General features: G+C 35.8%; 1 protein-coding gene across 1 annotated transcript in view; it reads right to left on the bottom strand.

Annotated features, from left to right (window-relative positions):
• plekhm3 (pleckstrin homology domain containing, family M, member 3) overlaps window positions 1-19,715 on the bottom strand; it is a 63,146-nt gene that overhangs the window by 27,104 nt on the left and 16,327 nt on the right. The window contains exons 4-5 of the mRNA XM_056465408.1: window positions 7,774-7,919; window positions 5,518-5,711 (exon numbers count right to left, since the gene is read on the bottom strand). Coding sequence (XP_056321383.1) covers window positions 5,518-5,711; window positions 7,774-7,919 — 340 coding nt within the window. The remainder of the gene's footprint in view (window positions 1-5,517; window positions 5,712-7,773; window positions 7,920-19,715) is intronic.

The following is a 19,715-nucleotide window of genomic DNA, read 5'->3' as shown; positions in this document are numbered from 1 at the left end:
TCCCCTTTTCACTACACCCCAGTGTAAACACTCACGGGATCTTCATAACCACAGAGGAGTGTCCAGGCCGGCCGATGAATGGCTAAGGTAATATTTTAGCGCCACCGCCCTCATCAATCCTACACTGTTTAGAAAAGCGAAGCATTAGCCTGATGCCTGCTAATAGCCTGGCCGTAAACATTAGCCCTCGAGAACTGCCTCCTGCTAGGGTCACCTCTGCAGTGCCCCGTAAACACAGCGGCCCAGATAAAGTCAGCGCTCAGAAGGCAGCTGGGAGCGCTCCAAAAAGATGAACCTCCGAGAGGATACTCAGTTCAAGCTAAGGTTCCCTTTGCTAGAGCCCTCATGTCTGCACTTCAAACGGCCATCCCGCTTCTACGTCACCATGGAGTTCAAAGGAGCCAATACATAGAAAAGGCTACTGGCCCATTCAATAATTCAGTGATTCAAACAACAAACAGTGTTCTCAATGTGCAGCTAAGAGTGCATTAGCAACGCCATTAAGTCAACATCTGAAGTTTGTTTATTTATTTATTTATTTTTGAATGTGTTTTTGCCGTGGCATACCTGATTTTAATAACAAAAAAGAATAAGATGGAATATTTTTCACCATGAAAAGAGCTCATTGTTAGCCTGGGGATGGGTTTCATAGGCACTAAGAGAGAAAAAACTGCAGAGCCCTCTTAGAAAGAATAATACATTTATATATAATTCTTTCTAACAGGGCCCTGCCGACAAGGACTGGACACTCTCTCTCTTTATATACAGTTGAAGTCAGAGTTATTAGCCCCTCTGAATTATTAGCCACCCTGTTTATTTTTCTCCCCAATTTCTGTTTAACGGAGAGAAGATTTTTTTCAATACATTTCTAAATATAATAGTTTTAATAACTCATTTCTATTAACTGATTTATTTTATCTTTGCCATGATGACAGTAAATATTTTACTAGATATTTTTCAAGGCACTTCTATAAAGCTTAAAGTGACATTTAACTAGGTTAATTAGGTTAACTAGGCAGCTAAGGGTAATTAGACAAGTTATTGTATAATGATAGTTTGTTTTGTAGACTATCGAAAAAAAATATAGCTTAAAGGGGCTAATAATTTTGACCTTAAAATGTTTTTAAAAGCTTTTATTCTAGCTGAAATAAAACAAATAAGACTTTCTCCAAAAGAAAAAAAATTATCAGACATACTGTGAAAATGTCCTTGCTCTGTTGAACATCATTTGGGAAATATTAAAAAAAAAAAAAGAAAAAGAAAATTCACAGGGGGGCTAATAATTCTGACTTCAACTGTATATCTTAAGAAGTATTCAATCGGTTAGGCATTCGAACTAGGGCCATCCGATATTGGGAAAAATCGACAATGCAGTGTTTTCTACAATACATATTGTAATATTGAGTATAATTACACCAGATGAAATGAATTGCTATATTTGAACATAATTCATAATTTCAGATACATTTTGTAGGGGTCCACATCAGCATAACATATAATAAACCAATTACTAGCACTGACATTAAAAGACATAAATAAAATAGAAAGTTGTTTATGATTTTGGCAGTCTAGCAATATTCAGATACACTAATTCAGGGGTCAGAACCCCTTTTTCAGCAAAGAGCCATTTCGGATTTTTTAGGCAATTGCATTTTTTTAAAGAGCCATTAGGGATATATATGTAGCATCACATAAACATCCCATTTATTAATAAAGGACAATTTATAGAATTTCTTTCATTTCACCACTCATGAACATTGTTTGAATTTTATGGCGCAAGGTTACCATAGAAATGTAAGTGGCATGCCCTTTATTGGAGTCACGATTCAAGTTAATCCATAGCACCGCACACACGCATTGGTTGAAACGTCCTTTTATTCTTATTCATTTTGCTGTAAAAATATACAATAAAAGGTAATATTATTTTTATTTTCAACAGGAAACTGATTTTTAGTGACAGTTTAAATTTTTTATTGAAGGGAGACAGCTGGAGAGCCACATATTTTTGATCAAAGAGCCACATGTGGCTTCCGAGCCATAGGTTCCCTACCCCTGCACTAATTGAATAACCAAATTAAAAAAAAATGTATAGTCTTCACTCTATATGTACATAAATACACTTAATCGTAAACCGTAAACATATATTGTTACAAACGTTTTCTTAAGCCTGAATGCTTTTAACTGACTTGAAATGCTTGCACAGTCACAGGCCCTAAAAACAAACAAATGAATTCAAATGAATGTGAATTCAACATTGATCATGCGATGTGACAATTGCCAATACGCACATTGCAATATCAATGCTGAAATGATATATTGTGCAGGCCAACTTATAAATAGCTATAGCTCAATATTGTTATTTTTTAATACAGTAAAGATTATATACACAATGCAATGTTATATTGGATTACATCATTCAGTTTCTGTACCTAAAAACCTCTGTTACCTGATACCTGATGTTGGAATAATTAATCAGGTCAGGAGAGGTTTTTCTTCAATGTCAAAAATACTAGTAATTTATAGGATACAAATGAATAATTCGATTCACAGATTCTGTTATCCTCAATGCAATGCAAAAGTTACATTCAGTAGGTGCGCTACCAATTTCATTTCCTGACTTCAACTTTTATAGGCAGCTGATTTTAACAGGTGGAGTTTAGTGGAATTCATCACTTGTCAATCATTCTCCAGTCCTCCACTGGCCGCACCCATACATACGTCCTCTTTTTCTACCAAATCTCTGCACAACATTAAAAGCATAAGTTTCAACACATTTCTGCTGTCAGGAAGTTTAGCTGCAGAGCTCAAGTTAATTTTAGACAATCATGCCTTTGCATTTCTCTCAGCTTCATCTACTTCTGAACAGAAGTAGCTCAGTTATTATATCACCTTTAAGCAATACAAATACTATTGTTTAATGAAAAGAAAGAGAGACAAAAATATGTTTAAAATATATTCCGTTTTGCCAACACTGAAAAGCTCTGTTTATTTTAACAGCACCTTTGCTATATTGTATCCATTTGAGCTTTTGCTTTCTTTATTTTTATTTGACAGTGTCCCGTTTTTTTTTTTTTTTTTTTACCAAACACATCATATACCAAACCTAACTGAAACCGCAACTTGAAAAACACCTAAAAGCACCGCTAATTTACATTAACAAACATTAAAGTAAACTAATATTTTTCATTAGACTAAGACGCACTCTGCAAGACATTTTTCTGTAGGTCTGTACTGTTATATAGTAGTGTAGACGCTTTGAGGGTGAATAAAAGGTCACAATTTACATTACATTTTTGGTATTTTTAGGAACTCGGCCACTTAACCCAAAATCCAGTTATCCCTCTCTGCAGATTAACTGTTAATATAAAAAGGAGGAAAGCCATTTGTTGCAGAAAAGATTCTGGTAGCTTTCCATTATGTGATATTTCATGACAGAGCCGTACATGCTTTCGTCCCTCATGGTGTGAATGTTTAGGGCTTCTTAGCGCAATACCGGTCTACACACTGACCCTTTAAAGAGCATGAAGCATTCATCACACAGACAAGCCTTTTAGTGCGGAAAACTCTGCATAAACACAGCTTCTTCACATTCCCGCTGAACTTGGTCCTTAGGAGTAAACTTAAGACCTACTTGAGGATCTCATTCCCAGCAACTGCCATTCTTTAATATAGCATTCAAAAACTGTCATTGCTACATACTTCTGTAAATACATACAGTATGTCTATATTACAGCTAAGCTGCTGTACACATTGGAAGAGCAACAAACCAGATTTGACCAGCAGACAAGCACTACTTTATGTGCCTTGCAAGACTTCACAAATATTTATCACTGTAACGTAGCCTACATCAAATGGAGAGTGCAGATGTTACCATCATGAATATAGTGTAGCCATTACTTGTAGGAATTTATTATTGAAACAAAAATAAATAGTTTTAGAATTTATCCACTTCCAGTACTATATAACAAATGGGGACAGCGAATATAGAGGGAAAATCCCTGCGAGCCTAAATCAAACACTGCTATCGGAATCACAGGACTACTACAACTAGGAAATATTTATACACTCCAGCACTGATATCAATGATGTATTTCTGAACTTGAGCTTATCTGACCGACTCCGCCAACTGTTTTGATGTCACTAACAACAAAATAATCTCTCGCATGGGTTGTTAAAATGGAAGAACCACATATATGGTTATATGCAGACTCCCACAGCTTTTTTTTTTAAATATGCACATGATTCAAGTAATTGCAACCTATTTTTAAAAGGAATGTAAAATCTATTTTACATTGCTCTAAAGACCAGTTTGACTCATCTTTCTTCCAGACAACTCTACAAGTATTTAAGCCTTCGTGGATTACTGAGTTGTTTTAAGTAGAAAGTTAAAATTCATGTGAAGTGCTTCGAAATGTGCAGTTTTTATTCGATGTATGACATTCTCAACTAAAAAATGAAGAGATGGTGGGACATAGAGTAGCTCCTCCCCTCTATAAAAACAGCCAATAGCATTTGGTTTTTAATCACAGCTCTGCCTGTGAGAGTGCTTGAGATCAAGCACATCAACTGAAAAGCAAATAAGAAGCGTCTTGAAGGGGGTGGGGCATGACAGATACTAAAGAGCATTTGGATTGGTCAAGATTTGATGAGAAACTGAAGTATGAGGGGGATGTAAAAAATTCTTTATTTATTATTAATTAGTTTATTTCTATAGCGCTTTTACTATGTAGATTGTGTCAAAGCAGCTTAACATAGAAGTTCTAGTAAATTGAAACTGTTAGCCCAGTTTTCAGAGTTAAAGTTCAGTTTAGTTCAGTAAAGTGTGGTTTGAATTTCACTGCTGGAAGCAGAAACACTGAAGAGCAAATCCATCGATGCGCAGCAAGCCAGTGGCGAGGAACAAACTTCACCTATTGACGAAAGTGAAAAAAAAAAAAAAAAAAAACTTGTCCTCCCTCCCCTCTCCCCCAATGGCCTGTACTCACACTGGAATTAGCCTTCCGAACTGGAGCACGCTTACATCATCGATGATGCGACTGCTGTTAAACTGAACAGAGAAGTGCTCTCGCTCAGCACAGTAGAGATTGCTTTAGTTATATCGTTTTGTATTATTTTTAGTTGTTTGAGATTACAAGGGTACCATGCCAAAGCATAACCGAACTGGGCTTCCAACATCTGGCACACCTCTTCCAACCGGGCCAGGACCAGCCAACTGACTTGCACCTGGGAACGATTCGGAGTACTCACATTTGTCAAACAAACTGGGAAACACGCCTGGGCATGGTTCGGATAGCATAGTGTGAGTCCACCCTAAAACTAGCAGCTAAAAATGTTTATTTTATTTTCACGAGACCTTTAAAGTAAGTTTAAGACAAAAAGTATGAAATCATTTGTTTTTGAAAAATTTGTACAATAAAAAAAATACATTGAAAATGGAACTAAAATAATACAAAAAAAAAATTATTACTGATTAGGACCCAATAACCCAACACATTTATCCATTTTGGGATGGCTCACCTGCGCCGCAGATCTTCTGCAACTGTGGCCCGGCAGCTGAAGAGGTAGGCCCTGAGAGACTGGAGTTGCTGTCTCAGTTTGAGAACAGCCGCCAAGGGCTCGCAATGCTCATACAGACATGGGTTCAACTGCTGGACGTCCAGTAGAGGCTCCTCATAAACAAACTCCAGAAACTCCTTTGCTTGTTTCGACACCTGAGCCACAGAAGCAGTGTTATCATCACTCACCAAAGCTACTCTCAGCTTTTTCTTGGTTTGATTATATGATTGGTGCAAAAATTGATTTCTGAACTCATCAAGCTACATTACACTGTCAATCAAAGCAATGATTATTTGAGTATCTGATTGGAATCTAAATGACAGATTGTCCAAACCATCACCTGTTCAGATCTGAACTGTGTGTCCTGTGGTGCTCTTTCGTTTAATGGAAAATGTTTCATTGGTATGCCTACGGTAAAAACAACAACAGCAGGAACAAGGATTGCAATACAGTGTATGTGAATATGACAACATGTGGCCATTGTGCTGGATTATTATGTTTAATGAGGAAGTAGCAGAAACAAAGGAAGCTGATATGAACAGCCTTATTCAGTCTTAAACTTCAGAGTGTATTATACTGCATTTATTAGACTATTTTTACGCAACAACAATGTAGCCAAAAACAGCAGTTTTTTCTTTAGTTTTGGAAAAGTTTCACTTCAACATAACTAGATATGTCCAGATCCAATTACATGATTGGAAATCTGGCCCAATCATGAGGTTTCAGACTTGATCGGAATTGCATGTTACCTCCCGATCAGGACTATATATATATATATATATATATATATATATATATATATATATATATATATATATATATATATATATAATATTATAATAGTATTAATATAATTATAAATATAATACTATAATATAATAGTAATATTATTATTATAATAGTATTATAAAGATGTTGACGACAATATTGCCATAGCAAACTGTGAGATATGTAAACTTGGGATTGCCTGCCAGGTATTTTAAGTTGAAGTGCTTTTTGTTTTTATATTAGATATTTTTTTATATTTACTGTTGCACTAAAGTCCAAAAGTGAAGAATTGATGTTATTTATTACTTGATTGTTCAAGCTACCACACAGAAGTGCTCTGTTTGTTAACAGAGTTGTTGAATATTAAAATGAGTTAAATAAAAAAAAAACAAGGAACACTCTAGATCGGTTTCTTCGCTCTTCTTTAGTATTGGATTGGGTTTCGGTATCGGTAGATAATCAAAATCAAATGACTCGAACTCGAGGGCAAAAAAACCTGATCGGGATATCCCTATATATATATATAACATTTTCAAAGTGATGTTTGCCAGGCCAGTATTTAGCGATCTCAACTTGTTATTAAATACTACCTGTAGGGAACTGACAATGTGCCATCGATGGTTCAGCACTTGTGTAAGATTTACAGTGCGCGTCTCTGCATTTGGTTGTGATATGAAGAAATTCCATATTTTGCTCAATTTTACTATTTAGTTAGGAAACACTATGTATACCGGCAATGTTGTGTATTTTTCTGCTTCCTTTTAATCTTCACTCCCCTAGATGCAAACTATGCACATGCATGATGCCATTAATTTCATTCATCCATTCATTTTCCTTCGTCTTAGTCACTTATTTACCAGGGGTCACCACAGCAGAATGAACCGCCAACTATCCCAGCATAAGTTTTACGCAGCGGATGTCCTTCCAGCCATAATAATTATCAAAGAGAGTGTTTTTCTTTGTTTGCACAGAAATGACAGTGGTGATATTTTCAAAATCTTCCACTTTGAAATTCGTTTTCAAATTTATGTGAACACAAAGTTGACTTATAAACAGACTAAACATTTTTAGTTTTAGTAAACCAAAACTAATTTTTAGTAAAAAAAACTAAATAGTTGAATGTTTCTGGCTAAAAATGTTGTGTAAACAGACCCTTAAATCACAACAACAACCTTGCATGAAGTTTCATCTTCAAAGACATTAAGGACAACAATCACAAAATACGGTGTGTTTACATTTACATGGTGTGAAGTAAATCTAATTTGATTTAAATGCAGCTAAAAATGGACTTTCTGGCCTTTCATGTGATTTTTTTTTTTTGCTGTTCACACTTAAGTACAATAAAATATGCTCACATTCTATTCAAATATGCACAAATTTAGCTTTTGTACTCTGAACACGCAAAGAAACTTGGAGAAATGGTTTGGGTATACAGATCTGCACACATACCTTGTGTTTATTAGTGTCCCAGTTGTGCAACAGACGGGCAGGTATGAGGAAGAGGTTGTCCTGGTGACAACTTGTGCAGTAGTACCAGCCGCTGTAAGCGCAAACTTTGGCCTTGCCCCGTGACAGACCCACTGGCCTCTGACATCCTGAACAGACAAAAAAAAACAATGCAGCAATAAAAATGAGGAACCTCAAATAATCCACAAATCAAATCTGACATGGCAGAGATCAAATCTGGGTTAATGACAACTTTAATGAGCTCCTAATCTACTGATGAGGCCACGGCCCTGTTAAAACCTGACAATCATTGGTGAAAGGTGATCAACCTGTTTGGGTAATGAAGGTTTTAGACACAACCCTGGTTAAACACAGATAAATATTACTGATAATACAAATGTTTTACTGCCCAAAATCTACTGATAAAATCCCAAACTAAAAAGGTGTTTTTACCTTTCCACACACAGAATATAAGTGCTTCTTTGTACTACCTATTTTAAAGGTGATATGTGCTGAAAGTGCTTTGCTTTGTCTTCTAAACATATTGTTCAAGTTGTCTTCAAACAGCTAAGGCGGTGCTCCAGCAACAGGCTTATCCCAAAGGAGCCAAAACAGGTGATTGTGAGCATGGCAGGTGTCCCTTATCCTAACCATCTGGGAGAATCGGGACAGCGTGGACGTTCAAAGAATAAAAAGAGAATGAATAGGAACTGGCACAGACGGATATAGACTTGTACAATCTTTTCGGTGGAGCGTAGCGTCAGATATACACTTCATAGCGGAGAAGAAGAAATGAGGACAAGATGTGAGGTAGGATAAAGAGGACAAAACACAAGTCAGAAAACACAGTCTCCAAAAAAAGAGCGAGGCAGAATGTTATCGCTACAAATATCTGTAGAGGGAGACACTGATTACAGTGTTTACAGGCAATGCTGTAGGTCTATTTCTGATGTTTTGTTAGCTGGCTGGAAAGGGCCGAGCTGAATACAGCGATAAAGCATGTGCACCTCAGACTGTAAGGACAAATGCATCACTTCCCATCAGATTCAAAAAGAGTTTGTTCAATCAAAAATTACTATTCTGTCACTATTTACGTACGCTTAATGTCATTCAATTTTTTCCCACTGCAGCTCAACAGGAGATTTTTATCACAATGCATACACTGTTCTTTCCATACAAACTCCACACATGCTGAGGAATGGACTAAATAAGTAAGCAAATTACACACTTCCGATATATATATATATATATATATATATATATATAGAGATATATATATATATATATATATATATATATATATATATATATATATATATATATATATATATATATATATATATATATATATATATATATTTATATATAGACATACACATACATACATATATACATACATATATACATACACACACACAATTTTGAACAGGGTATACTACTGTTACTGACTACTTTTTTTAATCAAAAAACTGTAAATTGATAACACTGTGTATCATTATAATTACAATTTACATAATTATAGATGTCTGAATATGTCTGGAAACTCTATTAGACACCATTTTGCAATTAACTTTTTGTATTTTTAGTCAATTTTAAGTCAATTTTCAAAACTTCTTTTTTCCAGGAAAAACACTAAACTACACTAAAAAGTCCTGTCGTCTATCCAAGTTTTAGGAACAGCAAATAGTAACTTGACTTCTAGTTGATCATTTGGTAGCAGAAGTGGCTTATATGAAAGGCAAAGGCCTCTAGATTATGCTTATTTTAGCAAAATAAAATATGATCATGCCTTGATTTTTAACTATTTAATTAGCACAGTAAGGTCTTACTTTGCTTATACAGAAGTCTTGCCACTTAACAAAAAATAATGTACAGTATAGATTATAAAGTCATGGTGCAGTGGAAAAAGAATTAATATTGTGTTCCCATGAGCTTGTACGACTGCATCCACACATCTCTGCAATGACTCAAATCATTTATTAACAAAGTAATCTGAAATGGCAAAGAAAGCATTCTTGCAGTACTCCCAGAGTTCATCAAGATTTTTCAGAAGCACAGAATATGCACTCACTCAAAAAATGGTAAGATTTAACACATATTAACCCTCTTTAACATTATTAAATGTAGATGTTGAATCACTGATAAGTGTTGGTTTGTACTGAGTCACAGTTCTAAAGTTCAATTTCAATGGTTTATTTTATTTTCAAGATCTGAGGTGAACTATCTGCTACTGCTTTTAGTAGTATGGCAAAAATTTAATGTGAAATGGCATTCAAACGCACATCATTAGCATTTAACACTGAATAAAGCACATGAGGTTTACCTGAGGTGATCACAGTTTATCCTGTTGTTCAGCTGCAAGAAAAAGCATCCGTCTCACTCACTCCTCAATCTGGCAACCTGCACTTGCTTTTGTTTTGATCCAGGAATGTTATACCTAGTTCAATCACTGGGTGTCAAACTTACATACTGCACCTTTAATAATAATTAGTTGGCAACGCCTCCATCTTACTCTAGACATGCTCAATAATGTTAATATCATGTGACTGGGCTGGCCAATCCTGGAGCACTTTGACCTTCTTTGCTTTTATGAACTTTTGATGTGGAAGCTAAATTACAAGAAAGTCCGCTATCCTGCTGAAGAATTTGCCCTCTCCTGTGGTTTGTAATGTAATGGGCAGCACAAATGTCTTGATACCTCAGGCTGTTGATGTTGCCATCCACTCTGCAGATCTCTCGCACACCCCCATACTGAATGTAACCCCAAACCATGATTTTTCCTTCACCAAACTTGACTGATTTCTATAAAAGTCTTGGGTCCATGCAGGTTCCAATAGGTCTTCTGCAGTATTTGTGATGATTGGGATGCAGCTCAACAGAGGATGATCAGACAAATCTGAAAAATCTACCTTCTGCCACTTTTCCAAGTGATCAACTAGAAGTCAAGTTATTTTTTGTTGCTCTAACAACTGGGATCGACAACAAGACTTTTGTCAGGTAGTGTACACCACACTAAACCCATAAAGTTCTGTGCCATATTTCAAGGCCACCATTAAAATTATTTTTTAGCAATATATCAACCATTAACAATACAATATAGCATTATAATAATATAATTACCATATATAATATTTTTTTCTTTTGAAAATACAACAAGAAAATACAGGTTAGAGTTGGAATGTTTTTGGTCCATTTACAACATATAAAATTAATAGTTGTGCTTAATGCACAAGACAAAATTAATGCAAACTTCATTCTGATTTTTCTTTTTCCTACTTTTGCTTGTGTAAGTATTTCCTATATTTTCTCTTTGTATCATAATAAAAAAGCCAAAAAAATAAACTTGGATAAATGCAAAAAAAAAAAAAAAAACTTCTGCACTTCTGGGCTACCCCAAGTAATTTTGTGGAGAAATGTGCTGTTTTCTGATGCATAATAAAATAAATACTAAAAACGAGGCAAATGTTATTCTCCGAATAAGTCTTTTGCACAATACATTGCCAAGAAATACTGCCGTTCTGAACCAAGAAAAGAAAATTCACTCTATTCCATTTCCAAACCAATACGTAATGGGTTGTTCTAGATGAGGTTAGGCGCTAGCATCATGCGCTGCCCCGTGTTGCCAACGTAAACTTGAGGTTTTCAGGGGCAGGGACCCCAGACTATAAAAAGTCAGAGGTGGTGTCCCCCATGCCACAGCTGATGGGTGCCTGATATTTGGGCTGAACCACAGACCATGCAGCAGGGTGTCGTGTGTCAGAGCTGCCTTGTAATCAGCATACATGCAGAGCGTAAACCCGCAAATACCACCCTTTTCCAAAAATAGCATATCGTTGTACGGCACTCATGCTATGGAGACTGTTATTAAAAGTGAACTAGTTGAGGCTGGGTTTTTCAGCGAAAGGAAAACAAAAAATCATGCACAAATTAAAGGAGAAACAGTGAGTCAAAACTTGACGTAAATGTTTGTATAGATTCAACTAGCTTCCAAAAGATAGCTTCAGCATAACATCATGAAGGAATCAGCAGCAACAGCTCTAATATGCCTTATGTGGTGGTACAAAAAAACTGCTTATATGAACATGTACATGCAAGCTTATCTGTAAACGTGCAAGTTAAGCTAGTTGAGCTACAATTCATCTGTCTGTCCAATTACACATGACGCGATGCGTAAACGTAACTTAACGCACTACAAAAAAGCTTTACTCATATTTTTTGTCTTGTTCTATCTAAAAATTCTTAAATAAAGAAGCATTTTCTAGACAAGCAACATATATTGTCTTGTTTTCAGAAACAATATGCCAATCTCAAATGAGTTTGTCTGTAAAACAAGCAAAATAATCTGCAAATGTGAGCAAAATTGTCCATTTGAGTATTAGTAGACTGTCTGCTTAATATCTGTTGACACTGCTCCTTAAACAGACATTTAACTGACTATAAGAAACTTTGCAGGTACGTGTCAACTTACACTAACCCTAACCTAAACCCCAACCTAACAGTCTACTTATAATCTAATGAGAATTAGTTAGCATGTAATTGCAATGTAACTTAAATCCAACAAACGGACCATCAAAATAAAGCGTGACCAAATAATCTTGTTATCGCTTTGATTCAAGATTATTTTGCTTACTCCATTGGCAGATTTCTGAAAAAAGGCAGAATTTTTTGCTTGTAAAGAAATTGCTTCTTGGTTTAAGAATTTTTAAATATTTGGACTAGAAACAAGACAAAAACTCTAAGTAAAAAAAAAAAATTCCCAGTTTGTAATAATTAAAACACTGAATTCATATTGTACATCAGCCAGCTGAAGTGTGTAGATAAGTTTGTAATTACAGTCTAGACCTGAGGCTTAGTATGCCCACTTCCATACTTTAGGTGCGTCCCAAATGGCATACTTATGCACTATTCTACGCCATTTTATGGTATAAATAGTGTAAGGAGTGCGTTCACACTGAAAACTCTAAAAAGAATAAGTGCGCTTTAATTACCTTGATGATGAACTTTGCACTTTTTTAACCGGTAAAATGAAGTGTGTAATGTTGGACACTTCACACACTCAACGACCGCAGCTTTGCTAACGTAGAGAAAGGGGCGGAGCAATTGGGCGCTCATGTTGGATTACTTTATTCATTTTGGATTGTGAAAGCAATCTGATAGTAAACGCGGTTATACTCATAACAGGTTTTATTTGGTAGTTTGGTCATTTATTTCACCAATTCGGCAACCGTCAAACGTCATTAGGGACACAGTTTGAATTTCTGCTTATTAAAAAAACGTTAGCTGATAACATTGTGAATTTCATGTGGTGCATTCGAATAAAGCTTGTGATTTTCTGGAATTTACAGACTTATCTCCCAGATATGTTGTCAAGGCATTCTATTGTCTGGTAACAGATTAAAAAAGGTCATCCGACTGGTAATACAAATCAAGAAAACACTGACATAGAACTACAGCAAACTACTGGAAATGGCAACAACAACAGACACACAAGTTGGTCAGCTCTTGAGTCAAGGGATTAAAATATTCCCATGCCTCTAGTTTAAATGAACTATAAAATGTATAATCTGAATTCTAGTGTGCATGTGTAAAGGATCTTTGTTTGCACAACAAAGAAATTGTATTCTGAAAGGCTGTTTTTGGCTATACTTGGCATTCGTGTCAAAACTAAAGTTCATGGCTTTCATATGACATTTTCAAGACATTTTCTCAAATCAATTACTTTAATCCTACCAAAATTTTACTTCTAATGCTTGCCAAAATATTCGACACATGCAGAAGTGCTACATCAGACTAAAATGATCTAACTGAGCTTTCTGGCACACTGCCTGATCCATTTTACTTTAAAGCCTGATGGTCTAGAAAGATTCTGGAAAGTGGCCAGAGAGCATGTCACTTCTGGGAAGGAGTTGGCCGGTTGAAAACCGCAGACTTTGTGTATTGTGGACATCACAGTTTGTGCCAGTAAAGCACAACCCCACGCATGAGTTCCCACATACGTTCAAACACACAAGGTGCAGGTTTACACATAAGAGCCAGACAACCAGCTCAGAAAATATCCCCAAGAAGGCCATTGAAGATGATGTCTGCGGATATTAAAACCAATCACAGCCATGCACGCTAATAGGTTGGAACTCTGGGCCTTGACGTTAGAATACATGTAGTGCTTATTAAACTGTATGAATTGAACACGTTACTTAAAATGTCCCAAAATCATCGCCAAGCATAATTGTAGGGGAACAGCATGTTCCTTGCAAAAAAAAATAAAAAATTGGGGCCAACCTGGGACTGTGGGAAAGATGGGGAGCCGTGCCAAACAAGAGGCGTTTGATGTGTTCACTTGGTCACTGTACGCAACATTCCCCTCTTTCATTTTCAACAGCACCCTGTTGCCCTAAAATGGCAACTATTTGCACGGAAAAGAGAGGTGAAGTAGGGCGATCTGAGGTGCGCTTGCACAATGGTTTTGTAGTAGAATAAACGCAATGGCTCTGGAGGAGGTGTTTAGTCCTTCAGTACGAGAAGGTCTCTATGTTTTCTTCCAGTAAGGGTTGCAACTCGCGCCACTTTCAAGCAGCCCGCCGAGTTCCACGGGACAAGAGCTCCGGGGTGGGGCTTTGTAGCTCCATAAGCGTGAAAGACGACAAGGCCTCAGCTTTGATGTCTCCTATTCAAGCTGACATCCACTTCAAAAAAAGATGGCATAAGGTTGTGCGTGCGTAAGTGTGCTCACACATGTTTGCTTGAGACAGATGCACTGCTCATCTTTTTGATGTAAACAGCAGTCCCTTGGACGCCATTCTCTCCACCTGACCCCACACTCCCTCTTTTCCCACCTACAGCTGGATCTTCCCATTTGATCTGCTGTCCTTGTACGCTCTACAGGGTACTTTAGTGGAAGTGTGTGGAAAAAAGCCCAAGCTGGGTTCAAGCAAACTATGTGATTTGGCTTGAGAAAGAGGAGTGTGTGTGTGTGTGTGTGTGTGTGTGTGTGTGTGTGTGTGTGTGTGTGTGTGTGTGTGTGTGTGTGTGTGTGTGTGTGTGTGTGTGTGTGTGTGTGTGTGTGTGTGTGTGTGTGTGTGTGTGTGTGTGTGTGCTTGAGAGGAGAAGGTAAGAGGACCATTCTCTTCATCTGCTCCAAATAGATGACACAATTGACCCTCTAAACAAAGTCCTGCTATTCTGTCTGCCTGTTGATTTGAATAAAGTTTGCTCATTAAGTGATGATCAGTAGTGTTTTGATGGGAGATGCGCAAGGTAAGGATGAGGGGTTGGTGTAAAACTATAAAAAAAAAAAAAACACACAGTAACATATACCATGTGATACATTTGAAATATACTAAAACCAAGGCAGGAACAAGTGCTTCTTTTCGGGTGCTGCACTTCAATAGTTGTTCTTCTCTTCTTTAGGATCTCCAGACTAATGCATCACAACCTCTTTCAGTATCCCCCACACAGAGGTCAGCTGACAGACTCTTTTGTAGATGCTGACAAACTGGGGCCAAGAGGTATTGCGAAGGGAACAAATGACAGAGAACAAACTGGTCCATAATAAAAGACTGCAACAATAATACAAAACTCTACCATGCCGTCATAATGAAGAGCCATTACCACCTCCAATCACGACCAGAGACCGTGCACTATTCCACACTCTTGATTCAGTCCCCATTGGACACAAGAGAAGTTTCTGTGGTTAAGAAACAACTAAATATAAAGTAAATATTCAAGTCTTGAGGCAGATGTTTATGCATGCTACTGTACACACAATATTAAAGGTACCTTAATATGTCTAATTGCCTTCTGTAATATTTTAAAACCACATTTAAAAGCAATGGTGCAATTTTTGTGACTTATTTGGTTTTGCAACTGTTCATAGCCAAAATAGACTCACATTCAAAGTGAGTATGCAGTGTCCAGCTCTACCTGAGAAGCACTCATACTTAACAACCAATTCTCAACACAGTTTAAGAGTATTCAAACAAACACAGATAACATGTGATAACTATGATAACTATGTCAAAAGTAATATAGTTTTGATCACGTAGAGAAAAAAAATGTATGAGCAAATGTCTGATTATGGAAAAATATAAAAAGAAAAGGATTAAAAAAAAAAAGGTTTTGAGTGATAAAAAAATACATACAAATGAAGCAAAGAACAAGAAGAGAGAGAGAGTACTGAGAGAGGCTGCTGAACTCAGGGATGTACCCAGCTGTTCTGTTCTTTTTAGACCGACACCTCCCATTCAAAAAAATCTCTTTCGTGGCCCCTGAATCTAACAATTAGCTTCCGCACAGATCGCAGCATCCAGGGAGCCTTTGATTCTAAAAGGGGATTTTTTTTTCTGCTTTATATGGGCCAATTATCGTCAGGTGCCTGCTGTCCTTGTTCGGTGAGGCTTTCAAATATCCTGCATTAAAAAGCTGGTTGTTACAACCGGGGAGAAAAGCGTTTCATTCACATTAAAGGGCGGAAATTTCACACACGAAAAAAAGAAAGAGAAAGACTGAACCTACTATCATATGCTACAAAACGACATAACTGTAAGTGCTCAGATGGATATACCTGACCTTTGAAGGCCACCATAGCAAAGCCACAGATATCAACATAATTAAACAGTATTTGGAATGGAGAGATGGCGCTCATATGACAAATTACAGACCTTTGTTGAGGGTTTGCTTTGTATCATGATTGCATGTTTGCTTGAGAGATCATATCATGTGGCATATGTTGGAAAATTCAGCAATGTGGATTGAAACAATTCTCAGTGTGTGAACCATCAATTTCTTTTGGGGTTGAGGGAGCTTGCTGAATCATTTGACTCACAAAGTAAAGCCTGACGTTTATAAAGACAGGGCCTTTTCGAAAGACAACAAGTCAATATGAACTGGAAGTCCTAAAGCTGTAATTACACATACAGATCTGAATACAGAAGAAGTGATGCACACAAAAACCTGGCATCTTTGTCTCTGGCACCAATAGCCTAGTGGTTAGTGTGTCGACACATAGTACTGAGGTGCTCACGACGACAAGAGTTCGATTACCAACTTGAGGTCCTTTGCCAATCCTGTTCCCTCCCTCTCTGATCTCCGTTATTTCCTGTTTGCACTCTATCCTATAAAATTAAGGTTCAAAAACCGTAAGAAAATAATTATAAAAAACTGGCATTCTAAAGCACTTAAAAGCAATATAATAGAACAATTAAAATGTTAACCATGTTCCATTGAGCATTTGTCACAAAAGATCCAACTAGAAGTGGCAAGCTAAGAAACATTATTGTTTTACTAGATATTAGGGGTGTAACAGATCACGGTTGATCCGTGATTCATACGAATCACAACCCAATGGTTCGGAACACATGTGACCCACGGATTAATAAAATTTTTTTACTGGTAGATTAATCCTATATTTGCAACGATCGCAGAGAGATTGCCTCTTGCGTCATTCAAATCACATGTATAAAAGCATTTAGGCTTTTCTGTAAAATATAATGATGACGGAAGAATTTGTGGTAGGTTATTCGGGATGTGGTGGGTTTCATTAAAGGTGTTTTCTGTCACTACTTGTTTAGCCTGCATTAACGCATTCAGTGTAAGCCGCACGATTAATCATTAAAAGATCCGAATCTCAACACCCACGCAACAAATTATAAATGATGGCGATTTGCATACTATATATACATATTACTAATCCTTCAAATCACTGCATTAAAATCAAAAAAACGCAAAAATCAAGCAAGAGATTGCTGCTTTAGTTTTTTGAGTTAGTTACAAACAGTCAAATAACACCGAAGTACTGGGATAACAGTTTACAGTTTAGATATAACTAGGGCCGGACAGAATCTGCGGACATTTTTTGCTGATTCTGCACAGAATTTTGGTAAAAATCTGCGGATTTATGCGGAATTATTTTGGGAGTGTCATAACTAAAACCTTAATATATGAAATAAAAAGTAATACCTTTTTAACTTGTATTTAATGTTTACAATGAAAATCCAATTAGATCCACTTTATTTGGTAAACAAAGCAAGACTCTCATATTATATATCTACTAAAAGACAGAAAATATTACTTTACAAACTATATTGTAAATAAATCATATATTTTCTTATTAGTCAATAATATTACTGAAATTAATTTAAAAACTGAATAAATATGAATTTACACGCATTTACACAAGTAAATAAACAGAATCAAAGATGGGCTAAAAATCTGCAGAATTCTGTATGCGCAGATTCCACGTGGGCCTAGATATAACCACTGATGTTTATGGTAAAGATTAAAATCACCATCGCATACATTTAACGGTACGCAAAAATGAAAATTGTAGGCAGCAATTACATGATTTAACTAATAGATGACGACAACCAGCCATCAAAAATATGCCACAGAATAATTCAACAAAATTGACCAATCTAGCAATGAAACATGAAGTTTTATAAGCGAATAACTGAATCATTTATTGAAAATGAGACTAAAAATAAATATGGGTTGTACAAATTATAATGTTAGATTTATATATTTAGCGTTATCAGCAACAGTAGTAGTAACAGTGAATTTTTCCACAGTACTGAATATTTTACAATTCATTTTTATTCAGCCAATTCATTTTGAATAAAATTACAGGTTCTAGGTTCTGTTTGCTAAAACCAAAAGTGTCTTGCAGTACTGATTTTGTAATAAATGAAAAGCAAATTACATTGGTCTCACCTTTTTGGCTGATCCGAAAAATGGTTCGCTCCGTGATTAAAAAACCATAATGTGATCCATTACACCACTACTAGATATGTACTGTACATGCACCTCAGATGTCTCTTGTGAGAACTTACTACCAGATTTAATTTGGGAAAAATGTTTCTAAAATTTCTAAAATAATTATAACATAATTCTTCAATTTATCACTGATTTCGAAGGTGAAAATGTGACATTCCTTGACATTAAACTAAGAATTTAACAACAAAAAAACCTACGAAACAATCAATTATCAACATGAATAGATTGGTAATCAAATAATACAATATAATAAACATATTTAGGGAACATTTACATATTTGATAAATGAATATTTGCTACCATCATAGAAATAATAATACAAATAAAATCCTAATTAACTATTGATCAATGACTAATTTACCTGTTGCTTTTTCCATTTTTGATCAGTCTTTTCAATATCCAAGTAGATCTATTGACTTTTTTTATGAATAGATTTAATTAATTTATTTTAACATCTTTTTAATTTTCCAAAATGATAACACAGTGTCAGACTTTGGCCCCTGACAAGAGAAAATTATGATTAACTAATTATTTATGAATATAAATGAATGTGCAATCTGTGAGAGGTCTCAGCAAAATTCTCCCTGCCAATTTGAATAATGACAAACTCAATAGCTAGTAGAGCTGCACGATTCTGGCTTAAATGACAATCGCAATTTTTTTGCTTAAAATAAAGATCATGATTTTGTCACGATTCTGTAGATGTAACATAAAATTTAATATGAGTCGGCAATTATTATTGTTTTTTCTCAAACATATGGTAAAACAACAATAATAGTATTATGTGTAGGTGTACTGGTTTCTATAAATAATTCTATTCTACTGAATTATGTTGAATTATGTTTGAGATATATGCTTGCAATCTGTCATTGACAACATTATTAGACCATTTTATTCACTGGTAAAATCAACATTATATAGGCTAGAGTAGTTATACTGACACTGTAAACATTTATTTTCATAAACAACTGTGTGTTCGCTATGAAAGAAAAAACATATGAAATGCTTGCCGTTATCATTACTCTAAACTGCGATATGATCATTTAAATGATGTGAATGCTTTCGGTTTTATTTTCACTGCTAAATGCTGTTCATACTTTGCGCGCATCTCTCAAACGATCGCTCTGTGCCACAAACTGAATGTTATTTACAACTTTATTACCTGTTACTCACAGCCT

This window comes from Danio aesculapii, chromosome 9 (assembly GCF_903798145.1).
Source record: "Danio aesculapii chromosome 9, fDanAes4.1, whole genome shotgun sequence".
Lineage (NCBI taxonomy): Eukaryota > Metazoa > Chordata > Actinopteri > Cypriniformes > Danionidae > Danio > Danio aesculapii.
This window is presented reverse-complemented; position numbering and strand designations above follow the sequence as displayed.